Genomic DNA, 25442 nt, shown 5'->3' on the forward strand with positions numbered 1-25442 from the left:
TTATAAAACAGATACAGGTTTCCCACCCCCAACCCCCCAGAATGTTTTTCGGATCCAGAAACTTTGGCATTTCTAAACCATGATTTTCAGTGAATTGGTGATTTTTTTTTTTTTCATATTAATAATTGCCTTTATTAAGGGACTGAGAGTCCCTTCCAAGATTTGCCTTCATATAGTTGGGAGCTGCTGGTTCTTATCTCTGTCTGTTTGCCAGGTCTACAATAGTCTGTTCCATCCTGGTGTCTCATTCTGTTTCCACTTCTGCTATCCCCTCGATTTTAAAAAAAAAAAAAAAAAAAAAAAAAAAAAGATATATTTTTTTTGTTGGTTAGAGAGTCTGGATTTAGCTTATTGTAAGCCTCTGCCTCTTGTATCATCAAATCATTGCTGTTGCTTTTAAAGCATATGAACTTACAACGTATGAAAAAGATACTACAGTGGAACGTTATAGTGAACTCCAATATAAGGATGCTTCAGTTGTAACCAGCCATCATTCAATACCCAAATTGTACCAGCTGGCATGTGAGAGGTGCTGACTGCAGCCTGTTCATAATAAATCTCCCACTTTTAAGACTCAACCCTTGCAAAGAACATCCCCACACCAGAGGACTTAGCTTTGTGAACAGCAGAGCTAGGAGATGGCCTCTGTACCCCAATACTGTATTTCAGGGTAAATGCACTTCCTGCCTGTTGATTAGAGGTCCTGGTCCTGTGAAACCCTTTAATTCCCATTGACCTCAGAAGAAATGGGAAGAGCTCGACACCTGGCACATTCTGGCCCTGTGGTCAGCTGGTATCTGGCTTGCCACTGCCCAGATTGTCCGCTATGCATTCCTGTATATCCATATGCTAGGCATACCCTACGCCTACAGCATACCCACTTCCATGTTCCCTTATGGACGGTATGTCCATAGGGCCTGATTCAAAGCCCACTGAAGTCAGTGGAAAGACTCCCACTGGTTTTGATAGGTCTTGGTTTGGGGCTCAAATGATTCACATCTGCACTGCCCCTGGAGAGAGCTCTCCTGTGAGGTTTTTTTACTCCTATGCCAGTGACTGTAGCTCCACTGATGTTTCCCAGTTTAGCCAGCTCAAGTTACAGTCCTTAGGGAAATAACTGGGAAAGGAAATAGAAGGACTTCACTATGAGGAGTTCCACTGTTGATTAAGAACCATTGTGTGTCTCCATTTCTATATCTTATTCTGAACCTGTTTAAATGTAAAAGTGCCTATCCTGAATGGAACGGGTTGGGGACGATTATTTGAGTGCTGCTTGGCTTGAACAAGAATTGCAGGATGGAGCCCCTTGTATTTAACATTTGGTTATGCTGTAGTTACCAAAATGCATAAGGCTATGACAGTGCCCCTACCTGTTCAGTGATCCCATGTAAAGGCTGATTCTCCTGAAGTCATGGGATGGGTCTTTTGGAGAGTAATAAATGATCCTTTAAGAACATTTTTCATTTTAACCTCACCCAAATGTCCCATTTTAACTTCACCGCCCTTTGACAAGGGGCAGGACAAGAAGTAAAGGAGTTAAATTGCAACATTCAGGCGGGATGTTAGGAAGAACTTTCTTACTAGGAGGGTGGTTAAGCACTGAAATAGAGTACCTAGAGAGGTTACAGACTCGCTTTCCTTGGCAGTGTTCCTTTACTGGTTAGACAAACATTTGTCTGGGATGGGTTAGACAGGGATGTTCCTGCCTTGAGCTCAAGCAGTTGGACAAGATGACCTCCTGAAGGACTTCCAGCCCCGTTTTTCTATGATTCTAAGATCCAGGTGGGATGAACTAAAAGCTTAGCTTGAATTGCTGTATGGTTGGTTGCCAGCACTGGGATTAAACCATGTAAAATTAATTGAGGGCAAAACTGACGAGTGAAATACAGGTGCCCAATCCTGCATTCTTTGCATACCTGAAACATCCATGAAAGGCACTGAGGTTCTGGACACACGAGAGAGGCGAATGCACAAAGACGCGTTCGGTCTTCGAGAGGCATTCAGTCCCCACTGAAGTCAATAGGAAGATCCCCATTGGCTACTGTGAGTTTTCATTCAGCCCTACCTGAATTTCTTACACACATTGTACCCCATCTGCCCTCCTGACTCATATGTCTTGTTCCTCTGCAGCTGAAGAGATAGCGGAAGTGGACATTGGCTCTGTTTATGCTGGCGTCCTCAGCTATGGGACTGGTTCTGTGCTCTTCATCCTGGCACTTGCCGTCGTGATTATTTGGAGGATGAAGATGCCAAACAAAAAAGCCATGAACACCCCCACTGTACAGAAAGTCTCCAAATTTCCTCTCAAGAGACAGGTAACAGAAAGTAGATACAAGATTCCTATTCCCTCTTATAACCTCCCCTGTCCTCCCTAATCTCCTTTCTAGAACAGAAACCTGATGCTGGAATTCACTGCTCCGTCAAAAACCTGATTAACATCAGTGAGCCCATAGCTTCAGAAGAGATTAGGCCCCATGTGTCATTTGATTTCATTTTGATTAATTTGCTCCTGTTTCAGTGAATGTGTAGCTTGTGGTAGTTAACTATTTCCAGTTTCTCTCTCCTAGACGAGCAGTTTCCCAAAGACCCATGCTTACATAGCACTAGTCATACAGTTTCTTAAGTCTGCTCTGCTTTACAATACCGAGCAGAAAACAGGTGATCCAACAGTCTACAGGGTCTGCATCCCTGGTCTACAAGGAGGGAAGGGCTGGGGTGAAAATTTGGCATATTGGTTGTGTCTATCCTGCTCCCAGTGAAACTAGTAGCAGAACCTCTGGGCAGAATTGGACCAGCTTTCTCCTATGGATGTACTGCACTTTGCACCATGTAATCATATCTAGTCTTAGCCACAGCACAGGTATATCGTTGGTTGGTATTGCAGCCTAATGAACATCTGCATTAAACAGGTCTGTGGGTCTTGCTGGTTCAGTGCATAGTCTCAACCACGCATTGACTTTTGAAGCACTGGGAAGGGAAATTTCTGACTCTAAGATCTGAGTCCACGTGCACAAGCACACACTGTATACAGGCCAGATCCTCAGATGATGTAAATTGGCATTGATAGTCAGCTTCAATGGAGTAACACTGATTTACACCAATGGACGACTTGGCTCTATGTAATTAAGTCTATGCCCTACTACAGTCAGAACACATTACTTTGAATTCCCAGGTTGCAATTCATTGGGAAAACTTTAGTAACTGAAGATCGGACGGATTCTTTTTTGGCTGCTTCCTTTGAAGGAATCCATCCATTTATACAATCTAGAGACAGTCGGCAATAACACCTCATTTGCTCTATTCAAGCAGGTGTCACTGGAGTCAAATTCTTCCATGAATTCGAATACCCCGCTGGTCAGAATCACACGACTGTCATCCAGCGATGGGCCAATGCTGGCTAACGTCTCAGAGCTCGAACTTCCTGCTGACCCCAAGTGGGAACTAATGAGATCTCGGTCAGTCAAACCCACACACTGAATAAATATTTGGTTGCTCTTCTGTCTTCATTCTGCACATCAGCTTGGTTTCTTATTGATGCTTTTGTTTGTATCTGTCATTGCAGCCTGACTCTGGGCAAGCCTCTGGGTGAAGGTTGTTTTGGTCAAGTGGTAATGGCAGAAGCAATTGGGATCGATAAGGACAAACCAAACAAGTCCATCACTGTAGCTGTCAAGATGTTGAAAGGTATGGGAAAGTTTCTGGGAAGGGAGTGGCAGAAGCAGGGGAGAGTTTTACAGAGGTATTTGCCTTTGTTTCCTTTGTGGTTTGTACCACTTGAAAATTATAAATACCAAAGAAGGGCAACCCTTAAGTGGGATATTCCGGTGGGTCAAGCACTGGACTGATGTATCAGAAGGTAGGGTTCATTTCCTAGCTCAGCCACAAACTTCCTGTGGGACTTTGAGTAAGGCAGTGGATCTGCATTCAACTCAGCACACTCTCTAAACTGGAGATCGTACTTCCCTGCTTCACGGGCATGTTATGAGTGTAAAATACTAGCTGGGAGGCTTTCTGATACTGTGAAGAGCTAGCTAGACTTAGAGCGCGGGTATATCCTTGTTGAGGTTCTCTTGAGAGCAGGGCTGTGCAAACAATTTCTCTTTTGGTTTGAAGTGATTGAATCAAAACAAAAAAAAAATCTGTTCAGTTGAAATGCGCCGAAACACTGTTGTTCTTGTTGTTGCCAAGACAAGAAGGGGAAAACATTCATTTTGGGCCAAACTAAACATTTGGATTCCATTTCATAGAATTGTAGAAAATTAGGGCTGGAAAGGACCTCAGAAGTCATCTAATCCTACCCCTGCTCAAAGCAGGACCATCCCCAACTAGATCATCCCAGCCAAAGCTTTGTGTAGCCAGGTCTTAAAAACCTCCAAGGAAGGAGCTTCCACCGCCTCTCTGGGTAACCTGTTCCAGTGTTTTACTACCCTCCTAGACTAGGGACAGAAGTTGCACACAAACCGGTTAAACTGATTGGAAACTGGTTTAAACCTGTAACAGAACAGAAGTTCAGTGTACATAAACTGCTTTCAAAATGGCCAAAACCGGTTTAAGATAAACCTGGTTGGATGCAGTATCAGACTTGATTGATTTAGGTCAAACTTGTTTCTGGAACTTCTGTCCCAGATTCCTTCCTGGTTCAAGTTAACTCTCAGTCCCCCAGCATCCCAAGATGCTTTGCAGCCCTGAGCTATGCTGTCTGCTCCAGCAGAGCAGGGACTGCCTTGCCTCTCTGCTCCTTAGCCTGCTTCCTGCCTGCGTCTGTCAGCCCATAAGGATGAGGGAGGCAGGGGAACAGACCCCCCTAGCCAGGGTCTACACAGCACGTGGGGGGAGGGAAAGCTCCTGTGGTGGGGGCTTTTCAGCCCTCAGCAACCCTCCCCCCTTCCCAAGGAAGGAAGGGGAGTCCTCCCAGCCGTGTGCCTGCCCATTAGCCCAGCATGGGGAGCTTCCCTCCACCCCATCCCAGGGGAACCCTAGGCTGGGGTGGGGGGAAGCTCCCCAAAACGGGAGCTCCCCGGTTCCACCATGCTGGGCTAATGGGCAGGCACCTGGCTGGAAGGACTCTTTCTCCCTTTCTCCTCTGGCAGCAGCTGAAGCAATCGTCAGCTGGGAAAGGGGGGTGGGAGAGATTCCCCTCGGCTCCCCAGGGCTGCCAGGCTGGGGAAAACCTTGTGAGGGAGAGGCCCCCCAAAGCGGGCTAGCACCCGGACAGGGGCTCCTTAACCCCCTGTGGGGGACAGCAGGGGGCTGGGGGCATGTGCTGGAAAGCCAGTGGAGAACGCTTGGCTGGACTGGTAATGGCCAGCAGGCTGGGAGACCAGCTCTAGCACCTTCTGCCTACTGGCCTGGGTCATTGCAGGCATCCCCCTGCCTTTCCCAATTGAAAATTGAACATCAGTTCAGTTGGTTATCGGTTCAACGTATGCAGCTTAGAGAAGGCAGCCTAGATTGAATTGATTCAGCCGTGGGCTTTTTGACTGTCTGTACTTAGCCCTAGTGAGAGAGTTTTCCTAATATCCAACCTAAACTTCTCCTGCTGCAACTTGAGACCATTGCTCCTTGTTCTGTCACCTGCCATCACTATAGAGGACATGCAAGAACAGTCGAGCTCCGTCCTCTTCAGGTAGCTGAAGGCTGCTATTAAATCCCTCCTCAGTCTTCTTTTCTCCAGACTAAATAAGCGCAGTTCCCTGAGCCTCCCCTCAGAAGTCAATTCCCCAGCTCCCTCACCATTTTTGTTACCCTCCACTGGACTCTCTCCACATCCTTTCTGTAGTGGGGGGCCCAAAACTGAACATAATGCTGCAGATGTGGCCTCCCCAGTGCTGAATAGAGGCAAAATATTCACTTCCCTTGATCTGCTGGGAAGGCTTCTACTAATGCAGCCCCATATGCCATTAGCCTTCTTCACAACAAAGGCACACTCTGTGTTGGCTCATTTTGGGTATCTTTGATGCAAGTAAAATCAGGCACAATTCATAAAAAAAAAAAAAATCATAGTTGGTGTGGTGGTTCTCCTTGTATTTGATATCCTGATAGGTTAGGGCATTCAGCCAGTATCCAGAAGTCCCTTCTTAGCTCAAAAGATTTTATTATTTTACCCATGTTGTCCACCTTTCCAGTATCTTAATCACCAGGTTAGATAGGGGGTGCTCTGGGATGGGGGGCCCTCAGTCACTCCTTGATGCTGTTCTCCCTTGTATAAAAATGCCTAAGTATTCACTTGAGCAAAGACTGGTACCCTGCTGTTAAACCTCTCAGGTGAGTGCCCTAATCAGAAAGAGCAAAATATTCTCTTTCTCAATTAATATTTAAGTATTCAGTACAAAACGGGACAGCCCCAGTCTCAGGCTGCTTGATGTCTTTGTGGTCGGGGTATTCTTCTGGGATTGGAGAGAGATGGGTTTGAATCCCTTCAGGCAGAAGTTATGGTTGACCCCAGTGCTCTTGCATTTTGGGTAAGGGAACTCATCACTGGCCTATTGTGAATTTAGCTGCCCACTACCATCATCCCCTACAGCAACTGTACATTATGGAATTTATCCTGGGGGGCAGAATAGAAACCAGACAGACTGAAGCTCTACCATGAGCATCTCTGGATTAATAATAGTGCTCACGGGGGGAAAAAGGCTTTAAAATTGCAATTGGGAAGTGGGGTTTTGATAAAAAATCCCATTGGTCAATGTAGGTGTCAGTTTTATTAATGAAAAGTTACCAGTGATGATAACATAAAAACATTATTTGATGGGGGGTTTTTTGTTTCATCTTGAGATTTTTTTTTTTTTTTTTTTTTTTTAGAATCTGGTAGATGTGGGTTTTCTAGTCACTTTGGGGGCTTTTTCTCCACATTCTCATATTTTGTAACTGTTTTCCGCCTTTTTCTACTTACACAGCAGCGAAAGGTATAAGAACTGGTTTTACCCAGCTTTTTTACAAACTTTAAACTTTACCCAATCCATTTCCATTGGGAAAAGATTTAAATGAAGATTCATTTGATCAAAAGATTCAAATGAAAGCATTCAAATGGGAAGGAAAAAAGGGCCAGGGGGGCTGGGGACATGTATCCTGGACCTGAAATGGGAAACTAAAAGTTCTCCATTTCCAAACATCAAAATGAAAAATGACATGTTGCAGTCTCATCCATTCCCATATCAACCTTTCTAGAGTTTGTTTAGGTAAAAGTTTCAGTGTTTTGACTCGTCCTGATTTTGGCTAAAAACAAATCAGTAAATTTGCTTGCGGCAAAATTCAGTATCAGTTCTTAAATACCTGCCAACTGCCATATATTACTACTGTACTTTGAATACAAGTACCATGAAAAGCAAAATCATAATATCTGTTCCATTCCTGACAGTTTCTTGCTCTCTTGTGTTCTCCAGATGATGCCACAGACAAGGACCTCTCTGATCTGGTCTCCGAAATGGAAATGATGAAAATGATTGGGAAACACAAAAACATCATTAACCTCTTAGGTGCCTGCACGCAGGATGGTAGGTCTCCCCCATACTTCCGCAGCAGCGGGGAGTGTTGGTAGTATGCAGTCTCTCTCTGCTGTGGAGTGAGCGCTGTGTGAGCTCAGCCATGTGTAAACCCAGCTACTTTTAACAGAAACATGCTACATTTTCCTGAACCAGCAGACATAAGGATATTTTTCCCCTACAATAAAAAAAATATTAAATTAAAGCCTCTATATTCAGGTTATGCAGAGGGAGGAAGATTAATCCTAGCCTCATGCCCTGGAATTATTCCCAAGACACTCTTGACTACTGTCATAGGTATATGCTGTGCTAAGTGAAAAGGCTGTTACATACAGAACCAAATATCTGGCTCCCCTCCTGTTATCAATGTTACTTTTTACTGATTTTTTTCATTCCTTTTTGTTATTGTCTTGCTCTCCTCTCTCTGGAGAGGATATGTTGGGACTGGAGGGAGCAAGGTTTGACTGTCACTAATTATTATTTACTCGCTGAATGCCTCAAATTTGGCTAGACAAAGCATTTATCTAGTGGTTAAAGTACTGGATTAGAATTTGAACTCTGGAATTGAGAAAGTCATATAATGCCCCTTCCATGTCTCTGCTTTCCTACCCATCCCATGGAAATAATACTGCTTAGTCACAGGGTAACACTAAGGGTTACCCTGTGACTAACCCTAACATCTCAGCAGTGTCCCTTTGACAGCAGGGTGTGGTGGGGTTTGTGTAACATTTTATCAGAGGCAGTGCAGTCCACTGGCTGCAAAACCTGCATGGAGACTCCCAGACCCGAGCACTTCTCATGTCTAGTTTTCTTAGGAATTTGTCTGGCTCTGGATACTGTAGTATTTCAGTGTTAACGCATTTATCCTCACAACATCCCTGTGAGATAGGAAGTACAGTTAACATCTTCTAAAGGATAAGGAACCGAAGCACAGAGAGGTTAAGTGGCTTGACCGAGGTTCACATATGAAGTCTGATGGAACACAGACTCAAATGTGGGTTTTAGTCACTGGACCATCCTTTCCCTCTGACCTTACATTAGCCATGGACTTGCCTTGTGACTGCCCATAGTCACCTCACCTCTCTGCCTCATGCCTTCCATCTGTGACATGGGACTACCAACAACATTCCTCCTTCTTTGGTTTTTCATCTGCAGGCCCACTCTACGTTTTGGTAGAATACGCATCAAAAGGGAATCTGCGGGAATATCTCAGGGCTCGTCGGCCACCCGGCATGGATTATTCCTTTGACACCTGCAAACTGCCAGAGGAACAGTTAACATTTAAAGATCTGGTTTCATGTGCCTATCAGGTGGCCCGCGGCATGGAGTACTTGGCTTCTCAGAAAGTGAGTTGAAAGCAGAAAGTCTGTGTTCGTTTTATTGCATGCATCCAAGTAGATGGAAGCACTTGCAATGTACAGAGCAATTTATGGGTATAAAACATCAGTTCTCTTTTCTTAAGAGCCTGTAAGGATGTAATTTTATTTTTTAATACAAGAAGCATAGGTATAGGCTGAAAAAGTCCGCTTAAGGACCTGGAAGCCCGCTTGTTTATTGCTGAGGCCATATATGAACTTCTTAGCAGGGCTTCCCTTGGCTGTCGTCAGCAGTCCAACAGTAACTTTTGTGAACAACATGGGGATACCAGGGTAATGTAGCATGTGTATGAAAAGTGAGACCTATATGCATGTTTTCAGCAAGTAAACACGTGTGTTGCACAATGGAAACATCTAAATGCAGAGGAAATCAAGCTTCCGCTGTCTGAGCCTCAGTCAATTCCAGACTCTATCCCAGGGCAGCAGCAGTCGGGTTTAGAGCCACAGCAAGTTATATGCTGCATCTCAGCAGTGTCCCTTTGACAGCAAAATGGAAGGTGACTTTGAGGGAGAATCTCATCCAAGACTGGCCTGGACGCCCCTGTGGTCCTGTTTTCAGTGTCAATATAAATACGGGGCATTGAGGAGGAAGCAGAGATCCTGCCTGGGACAGGCATTCATTTCTGGAAAGAGCAACGACTCTTGTTAGGGTAGCAGTGGATCATAGGTCCTGCTAGTTACACCAGTGGTGGGTTTGATCCATTAAAACTATACCGACCACAGAAATGCTCCTGGGAGTCTCTAAAAGTGCCTTACAGACATTGATTGTGGTGCTGCTCTCATGTACACCCCTGTTTCCAATAGCTTCACATGAGCTATTGCTGATTTGTGCTGATGTGAGTAAATGGAGAATCTAGCCCGTTGGTTAATTTAAACCTTGTAGTACATGACATAATCCTATTTTAGATCTGTGGAAAGCAAAGGCCTAGAAAGATTTAGGGTTACACAAGTCATTGGTGGATCTGGAGCCAAATCTAAGGGTGTGGCTGCACTGCAGTCAAAGTTAGCTTTAAGTCGGCTCACCCAGGTACTGGAGCAGTCTCACCATGGCAGCACAGGGCTCAGAGCAAGCCAATTTACTTTGCTTCTTGGGGCATGAATTCATTGAAGAAATATTCTCAGTGTCTTCATTTCATTTGGTTTACTGTAAAAGTAGGCTCGGACCCTACGGCCCGTGGAGCCATTGGTTCCAGCCTGCACAGGTCGGGCTTTGATGGTGCGTAGGAGTTGGGGGCTTCATCTGTGCTGCACCACACTGCCTGGTGGCTGGGCAGTGGGGAGCTTTCCTGCATCGCACTGCAGCTGGGATGTGGGGGCAAGCAGAGGTAAGGAGAAGCAGTGGTGGCAGCAGGCACTAGCCCATCTTGAACCCATACTGGGCCATTCTAGCCACCACCAGGAAATGTTGCCAACCCCTTGTGTAAACCACTAGCCCGTACTCTTGCCCCTGTATAAAGAATAGTGGGGATAGCAGATAGGAGAGTCTGTGCAGTAGATGCTGCTAGAGTGTGGCTCGTCTGAGACAGCGTGTGGCAGTGATGAGACAGAGCAGGGAATTAAACGGCACCCACATCTTTATAGGCTGGCCTCTGAATAAATGAAACAGCATCTCATAAACCACAGCTCGCTGTTGATTCCAGCTATAAGCAGCTCAATAAGCCCATATTTATTTATTTATTTATTCGCCTTTCACAGTGCATTCATCGAGACTTGGCAGCCAGGAACGTGTTAGTCACTGAAGACAATGTGATGAAAATCGCTGACTTCGGCCTAGCCAGAGATGTTCACAACATCGACTATTACAAGAAAACAACCAATGTGAGTACAGAGCTGCTGAGCACAGGGGAATTCCTGGTGGCTGAGGAGTTACTCATCCTTCAACACACAGCCCGTTCTGCACCTCCGTTTTAAGGACATTCTTGCATTGAGAAATCTGCTTATGCCCAGTTAGTAGCAGACAGGCGGGTAGCAGTGAGGCACAGGACAGGCACATAAGTCCATACGTGACAGGTCTTCAGTGAAGTTTTGTTACTAGCATCACCAGTTGTTTTAGAGGACCCAAGTCATAAAATGGGGATCTGTTTATAACGAGCTTCAGTAAAGTGAAACTCGATTGATACCAAAGAACACCCCAGCCCCCCTGCCCCCAAGCTGTTTCAATGCACTGTAGCTGCAGTTATAATGGCTCTGCAGTTACAGAGCCAACTCCTTGTCAGCCCCAAACCTCTCCAGTGCTTCTCATTTCAATGGGCACCTCCCCTTGGAGTCTCCTGCATTTCACACCTGTCCCTCACTTCCATGGCGGAAAATTATTTGCATTGGATACAAAGAATTGGGAGACCCAGGCTCCACAATAATGGAATGCATCCGGTAGCGGTTCGATGGCCTGCAGGAATGAATTCTGTCCGTCTCTTTCTCGTTTCGGGTTTTTGTCACATGTTGCAACCCACATTTGTGTCCCTGGTGGGTAGCAAGGGGTGGGCCCATTGAAGTCAATGACAAAAACACCGCCTTGGATTTCCCTGGGACTGGGATTTGAATCTTGGTGAAGTTGTGCTGGGAATCTGCTTTTGAAGGTTTCCCTGACAGTTTGGCCTCAGCAGCATTTTAACTGGGAGAGCAATGTGGGCTTTCGTTCTCGAAAGCCCGCAGCCTAGCTGCCTTTATACGCGATGGATGTTGTTTTCAGGCTGAGACGTGGATGCTTTGATGCGCTAAACCTGTTTTGGCAATGAAATGCAGCACGCTATAGAGAGGGTGTTTACAGCAGAGATTGTCCATGAAGATCAGGGGATCAGATGTTATAATCTGTTTACATGTGGCTACTTTTGCCTTGCACAGTGACCAGGGAAGCAGATGTGGTTGCTAATGAAAATGTTTCAAACTGGATTAGAATAGAAGATTCAGATGGTGCCGTTGTGGCTGAGCGAATATGCTGATGGGACATTCCCTTTGTCTTCCTAATTACAGGGTCGGCTGCCTGTGAAATGGATGGCTCCAGAAGCATTGTTTGACCGGGTCTACACTCACCAGAGCGATGTGTAAGCATTACCCACATTAAAAACATTTAACATAAAGCAAAACAAATACCAAAGGATCATAAAGACAAATGCATTGCAAAACGCAAATGGGACTCGGGGCCTGCGCAGTGCGGGTGGAAACTGGTACGAACAAACAAACAAAATCCTCTTCTCTGTATGCTGCATTTGACTCTAAAATACAGCTCTACCCAGGTGACTTTACTATGGCCTCATAGGGTGCATCAACACGTCACCCTACAGCAATGTGGCAACTTAGCAGTCACATGTCTACATGTGTTTGCCAGCTACGTCGCCATAGCAGCAAAATTTAACGGTGCACCACGCACATGGCACAGTAACCGCTCATACCGCACCATGCTTTAGTACTTCCAGAAGGAAAGTACTAAAGCATGGCACTGTAGCAGCATCGCCATACTGCAACTGGTAAACGCACACAGATAGTATTTTCATCCTAGGATTTACAGTAAGCTTCTGAATATCCTGATAAGGAGATAGGCAGGTGTTTCCGATCCATTGTATAGATGAGCAGACTGAATCATAGAGAGGCTTCAATCTGTGTTTATACAAAATTATTATAAACTTCCCTGAATTTTAATCCAATTAGTTAGACTTCAGACAGACTACAGCTAGCCAGACAATATGCATCAAATGGACTATCTGATTTATTTTGCCATGTGGGGGATTGATTAGTTTATTTGACAATGTTTTTCTTTTTACCCTGCCTAGTCAGCTTTCATGACTCCACACTATAAGCAAAAGACACAGCCCAGAATAGAAATGAAGTCCATTAGACACTCAGTCTAATGATTAACCACACCATCCCAGTTTCTAACTAGAGCAAAGAGCGGAGAAAGCTAAGATGTTGTTTCATATCACAGCTGAACTTGGGACTCTCCATTTTTATTTTATGGAAGCTGAAATAGCCCAACTAAGCCCAATAGCCCAACTAAGCATGCTGGCTTTGTACTTTTTAATAGTGGGATCCATGCGCAAACAGAAAAACCTGTGGGATCTCCACATGCTAATACAATTTCTCCATTTAACACTAGACAAATTGGTATTTTCCCTTTCTCTGAATTTCAGCATGTAGCCTCATTGATCTAAAATCATAGTTTCCATGCTTAGGTAATGCTGCAGTGGGCGTGATAGATAAATCTAAGCTTGGGGAGACAGACAGATAATCCTTGTTCTAAAAAAGAAATGCAGAAGGCAAAAGATATTTTGAAAAGAGGACTTTCAAATGTAGCACAGCTGCAGTGCTAGGGCATGTAACCTTAGTTCTCTGCTGACTTTTGTAGGGATATTTTTCTCCCAGCCGGGCCAGTGAAATAAGGGTTGTAACAAGCAAGTTTTGGTATCAGCTTGCACAATTAGTGGCCTGTGGTTTGAAGCCTGCAATTCAGTGAAGCTGTGCATGAATAATTTGATTTGTTCCATTCAGTGGAGCTGGTGGAAGACCTAACAAAGAGCTGGGGGTAATAGATGGGCTGTCACCTATCTGATTAAATGCTCATTTCAATTTCAGACTTGGTGCCCGGGATTTCTTTACTATTGAGTTGGATCAGCAGAGATCTCCAAGTAACTAGTAAAAATGGCCTAGGCAATTAGTCATGCTATTGATGACTTTGTTAGCTATGCATGGCTGCATAGGAATAAAGCAAAATGGGCAAAAAAAAAAAAAAAGCTCATTGAATTTTAAAGATCCTTCTTTGGTTTCCAGCTGGTCTTTTGGAGTGCTGCTCTGGGAGATCTTTACTTTGGGTGGGTCTCCCTACCCGGGAATTCCAGTCGAGGAACTCTTCAAACTCTTAAAAGAAGGCCATCGCATGGACAAGCCAGCCAACTGCACTCATGACCTGTAAGTGATAGCATGGAGGCCTAATGGCCTCATTTTTAGAGACTCAGCTTGATGTGGGAGTTTATTTTCCTTCCTAATTCAATTTCTCCAGTCCACTTCCTTGTGTGTCTAAATACCCCTGGCCATTGCTTTGTCTGACCCCCACTTACTACTATTTAGCCAGCCCTGCTGTGTGTCCCTGCTGTGCCATTGTCCAGTTGGCTCCAGATAGACTTATCCAGCCTGATGCGTTTAGACTCAATATGTGACTGACAGACAAAATATGCAGCTACACATGCTATGCTTGGTTGATTCATGTCAATTTAGCATTCAGCTCTGATCTGTGAATTTGCCTGGTGAATTACCTTGTGAATATGACTTTTCCTGCCTTTTTATTTATTTGTTTCATGTGCTCTGCAGTGATCAGACAAGGGGTTATATTTCACAGGGCCCCCTGTAATAAGGGACTTTGATGCACTGCAGTGCCTTTTTCCATTCAATGCTCCATTGCCTAAGTGTTATTTTAAGTGGGCCAAATTGTCATTCAGTGAGGTGTAGGTAGAAAAAGGGGTTGACCCAGTTGACAGCGACAGATAATAACGAGGAATGAAAGCCGTTCTATCTACCCTGGACACAACACAAATCAGAAACACCTCCTATGGCACTGAAACCATTGCTAAGAAGCCCGTCCTGCGCGTCAGAAAATGCCATCGTTCCACTTAGTTCCTTCCGAGTTACTTCAGCTTCAGTAACTTCCCAAACAAACGTGAATTAGGGAACACTTAATTGCCCATGTCTAACTTCACGCACTGCGCTGGGACGGAGGCAGGAAAAATCACTATTCAGGATGCATCATGCAATCGGATTCCATCGAAAGGATGTTATCTCCCTGTTCCTTACTGTTGTCTTTTTTACTCTTCCCCAGGCCATTTGGCTTCTCTTGCTCCCTGCTGGAAGAGCCTTCTTTCTGGTCCTGCTGCCAAAGGGCATGCATGTCTGAGGCGACTAGGAGCTCCAGGCCATTGAAAGCCTCAGCCTGTGCTTCCTATGCAATCAAGAGCCCCATGCTAGACAGACAAAGCACTAAAGTTACTGAGTGATCATGCTGCCTTCCTTAGTACTCTGTAGTCCACCCTTTTCCTCATCCTTCCTGCCCAGGTGTTTTGTTTTTCTCCTGTTCTCCTGCACTCTTGTACAGTGCTTTAGTAAGACCCCAGGCAGGAGATACTTTCCTGTGGGCTCTCCTTTTAATGGTATTTCTGCTTCTGGCACAACAGCTGAATTTACTGTCCCTGCATCATTGTACTCACCCAGATGGCTAGGTCATGTTGGGTGGGACGGTCAGTCACAGGAGCTGATGGAGCCACGTGCCTTTCTGAAGGACCTGGGTCACTGTTTGCCCCTGCAGTGTCTTACGCTGGCAACTGCCAGGGCATGGAGAGTGTGGGCTCTTTGGAGAATGACTCTTGTGAGTACATATTACTGTCTTTTCTCAGGTACATGATCATGAGGGAGTGCTGGCATGCAGTCCCATCTCAAAGGCCAACCTTTAAGCAGCTTGTTGAAGACCTGGACCGGGTCCTCACTGTAACATCAACTGATGTAAGTGTCTACCACAGTCTATAGATTAATCCATGATAGCGATGACCTGAACCCAAGCCCTGCAGCTGACTACACCTGAATGCTGGGACTGGTTTGCAGTTCAGCCCTAGATCTAAAATTCAGAGATGGTCTTTATCGTAATAGTGGGTGAACCCAGATCCAGACACCCTCCAACTTTGGGGGAAGAAGTTTGACTGCGTGTCCAGTATTCACAGGTCTCAGTAATAGCAGTAATGGGAAAGTACTGTGGTTTCATTGCTGTCTTTATCTCCAAGTGATTTTTTTTATTCCTCCTTCCTTGCCTCATAGGAGTACCTTGACCTATCAGTGCCATTTGAGCAGTATTCTCCTGCCTGCCAGGACACACACAGCACCTGCTCCTCGGGAGATGACTCCGTATTTGCACATGACCTTCTGCCAGATGAGCCATGTCTTCCCAAACACCAGCAGTGTAATGGTGTCATCAGGACATGATGACTCAACACACACACAGACAACAAAAAAAAAACTCACGAATGTAGACTTGGGGGAGGCCGAGGACAACGGTAGTGAAGGATCTTTGAAAGAAACTGCTTGATAATTCAAGACGATTTTTGTTGTTGTTGAGCCGTAGAGGGTTGTTTTTTCTTTGTTGGGTTTTTTTTCCCCATTTGCTGTATAAGAAGTCAAGAAGCACTGTTTGGCCTGAAGGAACTAATCTCTTGCCAAGATTATATCTTTTTTTTTTTCCGAAAACAGAATGTTAAGTCTATGGGGTGCCGACCTCTTGACCTTCAGTAATGTATTATTGAGTGCCAGAGTTACCGTTCTGTGCCTGCAATACAAAGAAGAAGAAAAAATCTTCCTTTAAAAAAAAAAAAAAAAAAATGTAAAGAATGTAGAAATTCTTTGCTTATGCAATCTGTACATGAACCTTTTTGGTGGAGCTGAAAAGCCACATTGCCTGCAGGGATTCATATATTTATATAAATATCTATATTTTTGTTGTTGTTGTTGTTGTTGATATGGACTTCATGTAGATTTACCCAACTACTTGGAAGGAATCCTTTTCTTTTCTTTTTTTTCTTTCTTTTTTTTTTTCTTTTTTGAAAAAGAAATATCTAAATAAAATAGTTGTGTCATCTTAGAGTTAATGGCAGTGGCTTAGCCATATAGGTCATACCATGCTTGCACTAGAGCTGGGAGTGACTGGTATATACAGAAGAGCAAGTACATTCCAAACAGAAGGGCCAATGAATGGAGGTGATGTTAAACTGTTCATTTTTATGTGTATGGGGAGGAAAGTGTCAAGGCTGCTGGTATAAAGGTACCGCCTTTCTCCAGGAAATTGCTAAATCATATCAGGCACAGACTTATGTCTCTGGTTGTGTAACTTCTTGCCTATTGGGGAATCATGGCCCCATGATTTTCTGCAGGGCCATATCTGAATTCAGTGGTTTGCCCATGTTTCTGAAGCTAAGGATTTGGGTACAATTTACTTTCATGAAATGGATTTGGATTTTTTTTTTGCCTTTAAAGGGTAAGTTCTAGTGAAGCATATATATATGTTCAGTAGCTCTCCCCTTTAAAGTGAGCAAGTTGCCTTCGTCTATCTGCAGTGATTTGGAGAGAGTAATTACGGGTACCTGTAGGCAAGAGCCTTTAACTTATATCAAAAAGGTTTATTCCAGAGAATTGTGTACATATCTATAAATATATACTGTATATATATATATAAAAGATTGTATAATACTAATGCAACAAATCAGTACTGAGAGGGAAATCTCTCAAAAGAAGAGCATTGCAATCTAGGATATACTGATCTGGGCAAAAGAAAAGTTTTTGTTTTATATCTTCACAGTTTTGTTTTAAAAATTGTACCTTAACATGTATATTTGTAAAGTTATTTATAGACATTAACATATCTGTTCATTGGTTTAAATAGCATAGTATTACTGTAAACTTAAAATTTCACTGAGTTTAAGTAAGTTTTTAACTTATTAAAATGGAGAAAAAATATATTAATCAAGTTTTTCTTTTGTGTTTATGGGAAATATTGAAAAAATGTATAGATGTACAGTCCTTTAACAAATTACATTTAATGTTTTTTATATATATATATACATACATACATATGTATATGTATTCATTTTTTTTAAATATTAGTTTATCCTGGATTGCAGTGAGCAAAGGTAAGTTTATTTTTCAATACATCATCAGTGGTTAAATCCAAACAAATAGGAGCAGAGAGGTGATCTTTACTTATTTGAAAAAAAAAATAGGGCCAAGAATTCTCCCATCAATTTAACCACTGTTCATTAAGGGGGCGTGGGTGTTTATTTTTCTATTTTCGAATGAAGGTATTCTTTGTGGTTGACTTAATAACAAGTATGCAGCAAAGCTAAATGTTGACTTTGGATGATGCACGTTTTTTTTTTCTTCATTTGCTGGTACCTTTCCATTTTGGGGTCTAAGAAATTACATGTGGGCAAAATAGCAAGAGGAGCAACATTCTGTCAAGGGGAGCTGAAATGACTGCATTTTTCTCTTGCATCTAATATATGTTTGAACAATGCCAATAATATCTAATTTGCTACATTGAAAACTGTAGGCGACTTATGTCCGTGTGCCAAAAAAACTGCTTCAGAGCACAGAAGCAGGGGGAAATATAGTTTGGAGCTAGCAGGCAATGGCAGATATTTTTATGAGAACATTTTACCTGCTACCATGAAGAGGCAATATAGTAATTGCACCCTGATTTTTTTTTTTTTTTTTTTTTTCCTGGACATACTACATATCAATGATTTAAAATGACAGGGTGGCCGCATTTCACGTTAGCATTTTTTTTTCTTGGAGCCACAAAGTTTTGGTCATAAAAGAAATAATTTATAGTTTGAGGTTACTTCAATGGAAGTTTGAGGTAGATTTCTATAGGTTTTGGTTTTTGAGATTTTAAAGAGAAAAAAAATTTGGGTATTTTCTTACAGAGGTTTGCTAATTGCGTACATTCCCAGTACCTGAAGCATTGGTTTTCCAGTAGTGAAAAAAGTACAAAACTGTGCATGATTTCAAATGTTATTAGATATTATAAATATATATAATTTATTGAGTTTTTACAAGATGTATCTGTTGTAGACTTGTTGACTTTTTAACATTTCTTATTCAATGCTTATATAGTTTTATAGCCTGGACTGTTATCTTTAAAAGCTAAAAAAAAAAAAAAAAAAAAAAAAAAAAATAACATTTCCAACTTTGTTACATTTTATACTGTTGATGTTACAATCCACAGATTTGCATAGCGTAATTTTTTTAATGAGCAACTCTGTTCAGTTTATTTTAATACTGTATTTCTTTGCCTGGCAGCAGCAGGTGTGAAAGGTGTGAAATGAACACTAAATAAACCTATTCTGCTTTTGTTAACACGGCGACTTACTTTTACCAAAACAATAAAAAGAAATGACTCGTTGAGTTTGTTTTCCCGCTGTTTAGGGTTCTTTAAAACAGAGCTCCTGTTTTTTCAGCATCTGTCATGATGCAGTAAAGATACACTGGCAGGACTACCCTATATTTTTAAGCCTGGCCAGCCCATCAGTTTTCTACTGATAAAAACATTTTAACCAATGTTATACCATTATAAACCCTGTTGTGGGCATAGTTATACTGGTATAAAGGTACCTTATATTAATCTAGCTTATTCCCTTCCTGTAAAGGATTCATCTGTATCAATATAAACACCCTCAAACTGGTCAGCTTGAACCCAGCAGGAGTTTTTCCACTGACTTCAGCCGGGCAAGGATATCACTTGGTGTGCAGTAACTCAGCACCACTGAGTGCAGCAGAGCACAGCACTGCAGGGTGTTTTTCCATGAGAGTCAGTGTCCCCCAAGGCCTTGGCATTAAAGAGTATTTGAATGCGTTCCTCTTACTTTGAGACTAGTTGTGCTTTCCTCGTTGAGAGAGAAATTGCACTGAGTGATTGGGAGTTTGCCTTGATAAGCATGGGCCGGGTAAGTTTAATGACAAAGCACATAGGCCCTGCAAGCAGCTGCTGCTGTTGCTTCTCAGTCGAAAGCTGCTATCTCAGTCCCCAGGGACTTCCCTGATTATCCAGGGCACTCAGAACCGTGCAGCACTGGCCTGAGAAGGGTCAATGATGCTGTCGCTCAAGCAGGTGAGAGGAAAATGTATCCAGGCGGTTGGGTTGTTACACCTTTGCATTACATTTCCTGGGGAGAGTCAGAGGCGACAACTTGTAATGGAAATGCTGGTGGGACTTTAACTGTAATTTCACAATCCTACAACATCTGTGATGTCTGTGTATAAAGAGACTCAGCCCCGGTCCAGAAGAAGTATTCAGATCTATTCAGCCACACGTTCATCCCCTCCGAGTCATCCCGTGAAACTTCGTTCACCAGCCAAGTCCTCACGAGTTAAAACAGGCTCTTGTAACACAAGTTAAAATAGCGCCTGTAACACCTTGTGGAGACACAGCAGTTGTAGCCGGAACAAGTGAGCTGGGTGTTGAGACCACTGTCTTGTTTTTCCTATTGCTTGTAAGGCTGCAGTATAGAAAGTTAAGCCTCACTCTGCTTGTGTGATGAATGTTATTAGTTAGCTGCACGTGAGAGGAAAAGTGGGGAAAAGTGAAATATGATTTCTTGGCGTTTAGATTTTTTTCCTTTACATACTAGAGGAAAACACATTTTTGGCATCAAAGCTGAAGCATACAGAAAGACTGAAAGAAGAGACAAAGAGCCGGATAGGGAAAGTGCTTACATTTGTGCACTGGGGCCACGTTCTGATTCGTATGGATTCCCGTCTCTTATTCGGAAAGCATCTCCGCTGACTCCAATAGGACCCTCTTGGAGGAAGATAGAGCTGTACACACAAGAGGACTGTGCTCTCAGGCAGGTCTGCGTTCAGGTACAACCACTGTTCATTGTTCTGAGGCCAAATCACTTGCTGAGTGTAGTGTGGGGAGTCATTCTGCATGTCTGCCCCTGGAGATGAACGGCACTGGTGTTTCCTTTTGTGTGCTGGTTTGAGGTATGAGAGACAGCAACACCTGCAGGTTTGATACCTTTGCCTAAAGGATACCAAGACTATACATGCTGTGTGTGTGTGTGTGTGTGTGTGTGTGTGTGTGAGATAAAGTATTAACTAACAGCTTTTAAATGGATATCCTAAAACTTCTGGGTGCATTCCAGTCAGGGCACGCTGTGCTATTCTGGACTACCTTTTTATTGTTAGATCCATTAGGATTAGAAAGAATCTCTTGAATCAACTAGTCCAGCCTGTGGAAAAGTTCCTGTAGCTTCTCTGTCACATCTTGCCTTGACTATAAGCCAAGGTGGAGCTGCCATGAGCTCCCTGACATACTATCTCCTTGCCCAGCTGCCTGCTGCCAGTTTGAATCCTACCCCAGGCTAGGAGAGACTAAAAGTGCTTACCATCTGCTGGCTGCTTAGAGACCACTTCGAAATAAGTGGGTGGTCCGAACCCAGTTTCTGGCAGACAGCTGTCTGCCTCACAAAGAGCCAGGATCACAGTTGGCACTCCTTTTGCCAACCCCTGATGAGCAGTCATTGCAGAGAGGCTGAGGATTAACACAGATGTGGGTCATGAATCTCCTCTCACTTCCATTGGTTTTACATAATTGCTTTCCACAACATTACTCCAGAGTGACTCAGAGGTATGAGACCTCAATCTGTCCTTTCAGATGTAAATGTCTTCTCAGCTCTTGCGCAGTGTTTCATAGATTCATAGATTGTAGAGTCGGAAGGGACCACAATGGATCATCATGTCCGACACTCTGCCCCTGGTGTTGGAAATACTCATTGTGCTATGGCCTGTGTCCTACTCTATAGCTAACCATCTCATTCGAGGGCTGTCATGTGAGAACCTTTCATGAATTTAAATTCCCTTCATCTCCTTTTCCAAAAGGGAAAGCGAGAAGTGTGGGGCAAAAGAAGCTGAAAATGTTGGTCTGCTACACAATGTTCAATAGGTAGCTCCAGTGGAAAGTCTGGTCTGTAGGACTAGCACTAACCCTACCATTTACTAACACAACCATTCCTCCAAGCACATAGAGAACTCATGTGAAACCAACTCACGGTGAGTGTGTCTACACATGCAATCAATGCACAGCAATAAACTCCGGTGCATATTGCACCGGAGTTCATTGCTCCAGGGTGCAGCATTTGAATGAGCACCCGGGACCACAGCACACTGATCCTGGTTGGAGCTGCCCCAGCTGGCAGGGGCCTTGTGGGATCAGCCTACCAGTCCAGGGCTGCTCCAGCCCCACTCAATGTGCTGTGTAGGGGCTGGCTGGGACACGAGGATGCTCCAGTGCGGGGCTAGCTAGTAGGCAGCCCCTGCCCTGAAGCACCCTCGTGCCCCAGCCAGCCCCATCCGTGTATACACATGCATTGCTGCAGAGGAAAAAGCTCTGCTGTCAGCTAGTACTTGTGCTTACAAGCACTAACCTGCAGCAGAGTGAATTAGTTTACTCCATCCTAATAGCACTACACGTGTACATGCTGAAATGTTTACCATGGAGCTAATTGGGAAACTGCAGTAAATGCCTTGTGTAGAAGTGCCCAGTGAGTCAAATCTCTGTCCACAGATGCCAACTCGAGCCTCCAGATAGTGTTATGTTTGCTTTCCCTCTTGGATTTCATGACGTCATTTTTCCTTTTGTGCCCTTCATTAGCAGTAGTAAAACATTTACTTATAGGTTTGTCTTTTTTTTTTTTTTAAATCACTTTCATTGCCCCACAAAGCCAATTCTGGGAGTAGTGTGACTATTTCTCTTTGCCTGCAGCGCATAATATACATTTAGAAAGCAAAACGTTGTCAAGAAACATTTGCAATGCTGGCCAGACATGATTGAACATGTGCCATACAAACCCCTGAGCTCTCCGAAATTGTGAATCTTCCTCTTCACTGTTTACAGCTTTCCACCTAAATGTTATTTCCTTTCCACAGCAAGAGGGTATTTTCTTAACAGAATGGACGTTTTTGTACACAGCTAGCCAAGCCAGTACAGACTGGCATTGGCCGCTACTGCTGGTTTCATAACAACTTTCAGACAATTCAACATTTACTGTAACACTTTTTGCCTTCTCTTCAGTTATAGCTCCATGAAAAGCCAAGGTGGATTTGGAAAGGGGACAGGCAAGCCACAGTGTTGCAAGTGCAAGCAATAAAGCAAGGCAGGTACAATTGAAAAGCCAAAGCTTCCCACTGCTCAGTGCCATTTGAAGTCCAGGAAGGACTGTCATGCACCTTTAGCTATAGGCTGGGTGGGTTAGTCTGTGTGCACGCAACCACGGGAATTGAAAGAGGCATGGGTCTAGTAACATGAGCCCAGCATAGGAAGCCAGAAACCTAGAGTTGAATGCTGACCCTGCCATCTCCTCAGTGATAAGAAAGGGGAAAGTGGGGAAGAAAGACCACAGAAGTTCTGTCGAGTCGATGGAGGAAGGTACAGCAAGTAAGGGTCAGCTGTAACCTGCAGCTACAGCTGCTGTAGGGCTACAGCTGTGTGACAATGCCAATGAGACGAGTCACTGGTGTTCTCAGTATGCCTTGCTGCAGTAAGATGCCATCATACCTTGAGAAAAGTAGTATGCAAGCAGGGAGTCTCCAAGAAAGACATGGTTCTTCTGTATTGTGCGTATCCCCAGAATACAGCCTTCTCCCACTCAGTCTGCTAGTCCCTTGGCTCGTGTTATTCAACCGCTCTGTCTCACATTTCCCTCTTTGTAAAAGACATAGGGATACTACCCGCATGGTTTGTACAGTGCCTCGAGTATACATTGTGCCTTACACAGAGGAATCATCATTCCCTAAAGAGATGATCATAGAAAATTAGGGTTGGAAGGGACATCTAGTCTAACCCCCTGGTCAAAGCAGGACCATCCCAAACTATATCATCGCAGCTAAGTCTTTGTCTAGCTGGGCCTTGAAAACCTTCAGTGATGGAGACTCCACAACCTCTCTGGACAACTTGTTCCAGATACTACCCTCCTACTGAAAAAGTTCTTCCTAATATTTAATATAAACTTCCCTTGCTGCAACTTGAGAACATTGCTCCTTGTTCTGTCTACGATCCTTTAAGTCAGGCCAGACAAAGATGGCAGCTGGTGCTAACAATCCATAAAGGCACCGTGGCTCTTGGGTCTGCCCTGGGAACACTGGTGTTGCTACACCCCACACCTCCAGGGCTGGCCAGCTCTGCTGACTGCTGCAAAGTGGGGTGGCTATATGACCATACCTCCACCCGTGTTCCCATCAGGGTGGTTAGCAGAGTCGGTATTCCACCGCGCAACTGCAGTAGAGAGATAGAGACCAGCTCCAGAGAGCCCCACGCACCAGAAGCAGTGTGAGGGAAGGAGAGACAGTGTTTAAATTTGCAAATCTGGAAATGAAAAACAGACATACAAGGCACTTTCTAGGGTAGCACCTGGTTTAGGATAGCACCCAGCCCCTCTCTTCAATACACAATCAATACACAGCCTCATGAAGCAATGAAGCAAAGTCTTTTGAACGTGGCCAGCACTGTATACCAGGCTACTTGGTAAAGTACAAATGGCAAGCGGACAAGTGGCACTGCATTCACAGGTAAGAGCAGCTCATTTGAATTCATACAACTGACAATACCACCCAGCTCCAAAGCCAGCTTTTAGACCACGGTTACTACCCATTTGCCGACTAAAGCCTTAGCAAGTGCGTGTGTACGCACATGCAAACACACACATGCACACTGATAGCTTATCGACAGTGGTGGTGACCTCAGAATATTTTGCCCTGGAAGACGTATTGACAAGTTGTACAGATGTAGACCCCAAAAACCTCATCTCCTCAAATGCCACCCTAGACCGTCAACACTTCTAATCCAGTCTCAGAAACAGGTCACAGCCTAGACTTGGGAATCCACATAGGTACCAGTATGAATGAATGAAATCACAACCCAGCCACTGTCTTGGCCTTCAAACCCTCAAAGACAAGGATCAGATCATTTTAACTCCCAGATCACATAAATTATCTGGCACCCTGCACCAGATAAAGAGAAAAGGATAGCAACACAAGAAATGATGGCAAAAAATAAAGATTAATCCAGACAGGATAATATTTAAGAAATTCCTCATAACCTATCCTGGGCTCACAACAAGCCCCCATTGAGGCTGCTGATTCCTGTCCCAAGACTAATCAGGGTAGTAATGACCTGAACTATATGAAGGAACCCAACACGGATATGTTGGTTCCAGTCAACAACCACCCAGTCAAATTCCCCTTTCTTAAATTCATCTAAGGAACTTCATCTTATAGGCCAGGACATAAGCTCAAAGATGCTTTAGTGGCACTGCTGGAAAATCTCCTGTCCTTGCATATAGGGCCAATATCTTTTCTTATCTGCCTAGATCTTTCTGCAGCATTCAACAAGAACCATCATCTGGTAGTATGCCTTCTCACCTGAGAGAGGTGACAAGATCCCAGGGTAATGAGCTAAAATGGACTTCCCTGGAGGGTCATGCCCAATAAGTAATGAGGTAAGACTGCATCCCTCACTTGTGAACCTCTAGACAAAACAGTTCAATTTACCGGTCTTTGTTTGCAATTCCTGCATGCAGCCACCAAGGGAATTGATGACACCATATGACTCGGCCACTAATACTATGCATGTGGCTCCTGGCTCTACTGCCTTTTCACCTCACATGACCATCCCACTCCCAGCAAGGTGGCCCAAAATTTCAATGCCATTTGTTTAAAGATGAAAAAAAGATGGCTGAAGATGAACCCAAGCAAGCCAAAGATGATGCTAGTAGATGATGCTAATACCATACACCCCCAAGTAAGACAAGCACCTTCTAGAGGGGAAAAAAAAAAAAGAGGAAATGATTCTTCCAGTATTATGTCTGTATAGAGCAGGGCAAAACCCTAATCTTCAGCTCACTCACCCTCCCTTTCCTGTTTAACCAACAGCTAACACCACAGATGCTGTTGAAGACTGGTTTCCATGGGTGGATCTATGATTTTGAAAAAAGAGCTAAAAAACATTCTGCAAGGCTGTGAAATCAGAGAAGAGAAGCCAAGAGTAGCTGAAAGACAGCAACATTTC

At 43.8% G+C, this 25442-nt stretch overlaps 1 protein-coding gene across 2 annotated transcripts in view; it reads left to right on the forward strand.

Annotated features, from left to right (window-relative positions):
* Positions 1-19220, forward strand: part of FGFR3 (fibroblast growth factor receptor 3) — a 53731-nt gene extending 34511 nt beyond the window's left edge. Inside the window, exons 7-16 of one of the 2 annotated variants that reach the window (XM_025204446.1) lie at positions 2131-2321; positions 3310-3455; positions 3563-3684; positions 7383-7493; positions 8637-8827; positions 10553-10675; positions 11828-11898; positions 13619-13756; positions 15232-15337; positions 15647-19220. In XM_025204446.1, coding sequence (XP_025060231.1) covers positions 2131-2321; positions 3310-3455; positions 3563-3684; positions 7383-7493; positions 8637-8827; positions 10553-10675; positions 11828-11898; positions 13619-13756; positions 15232-15337; positions 15647-15811 — 1364 coding nt within the window. In that variant the 3' untranslated portion in view covers positions 15812-19220. The remainder of the gene's footprint in view (positions 1-2130; positions 2322-3309; positions 3456-3562; positions 3685-7382; positions 7494-8636; positions 8828-10552; positions 10676-11827; positions 11899-13618; positions 13757-15231; positions 15338-15646) is intronic. The other variant, XM_025204447.1, reaches the window with a different exon arrangement.
* The last annotated feature ends 6222 nt before the right edge of the window (positions 19221-25442 follow it).

The sequence above is a fragment of the Alligator sinensis genome, unplaced genomic scaffold, assembly GCF_000455745.1.
Source record: "Alligator sinensis unplaced genomic scaffold, ASM45574v1 scaffold445_2, whole genome shotgun sequence".
Lineage (NCBI taxonomy): Eukaryota > Metazoa > Chordata > Crocodylia > Alligatoridae > Alligator > Alligator sinensis.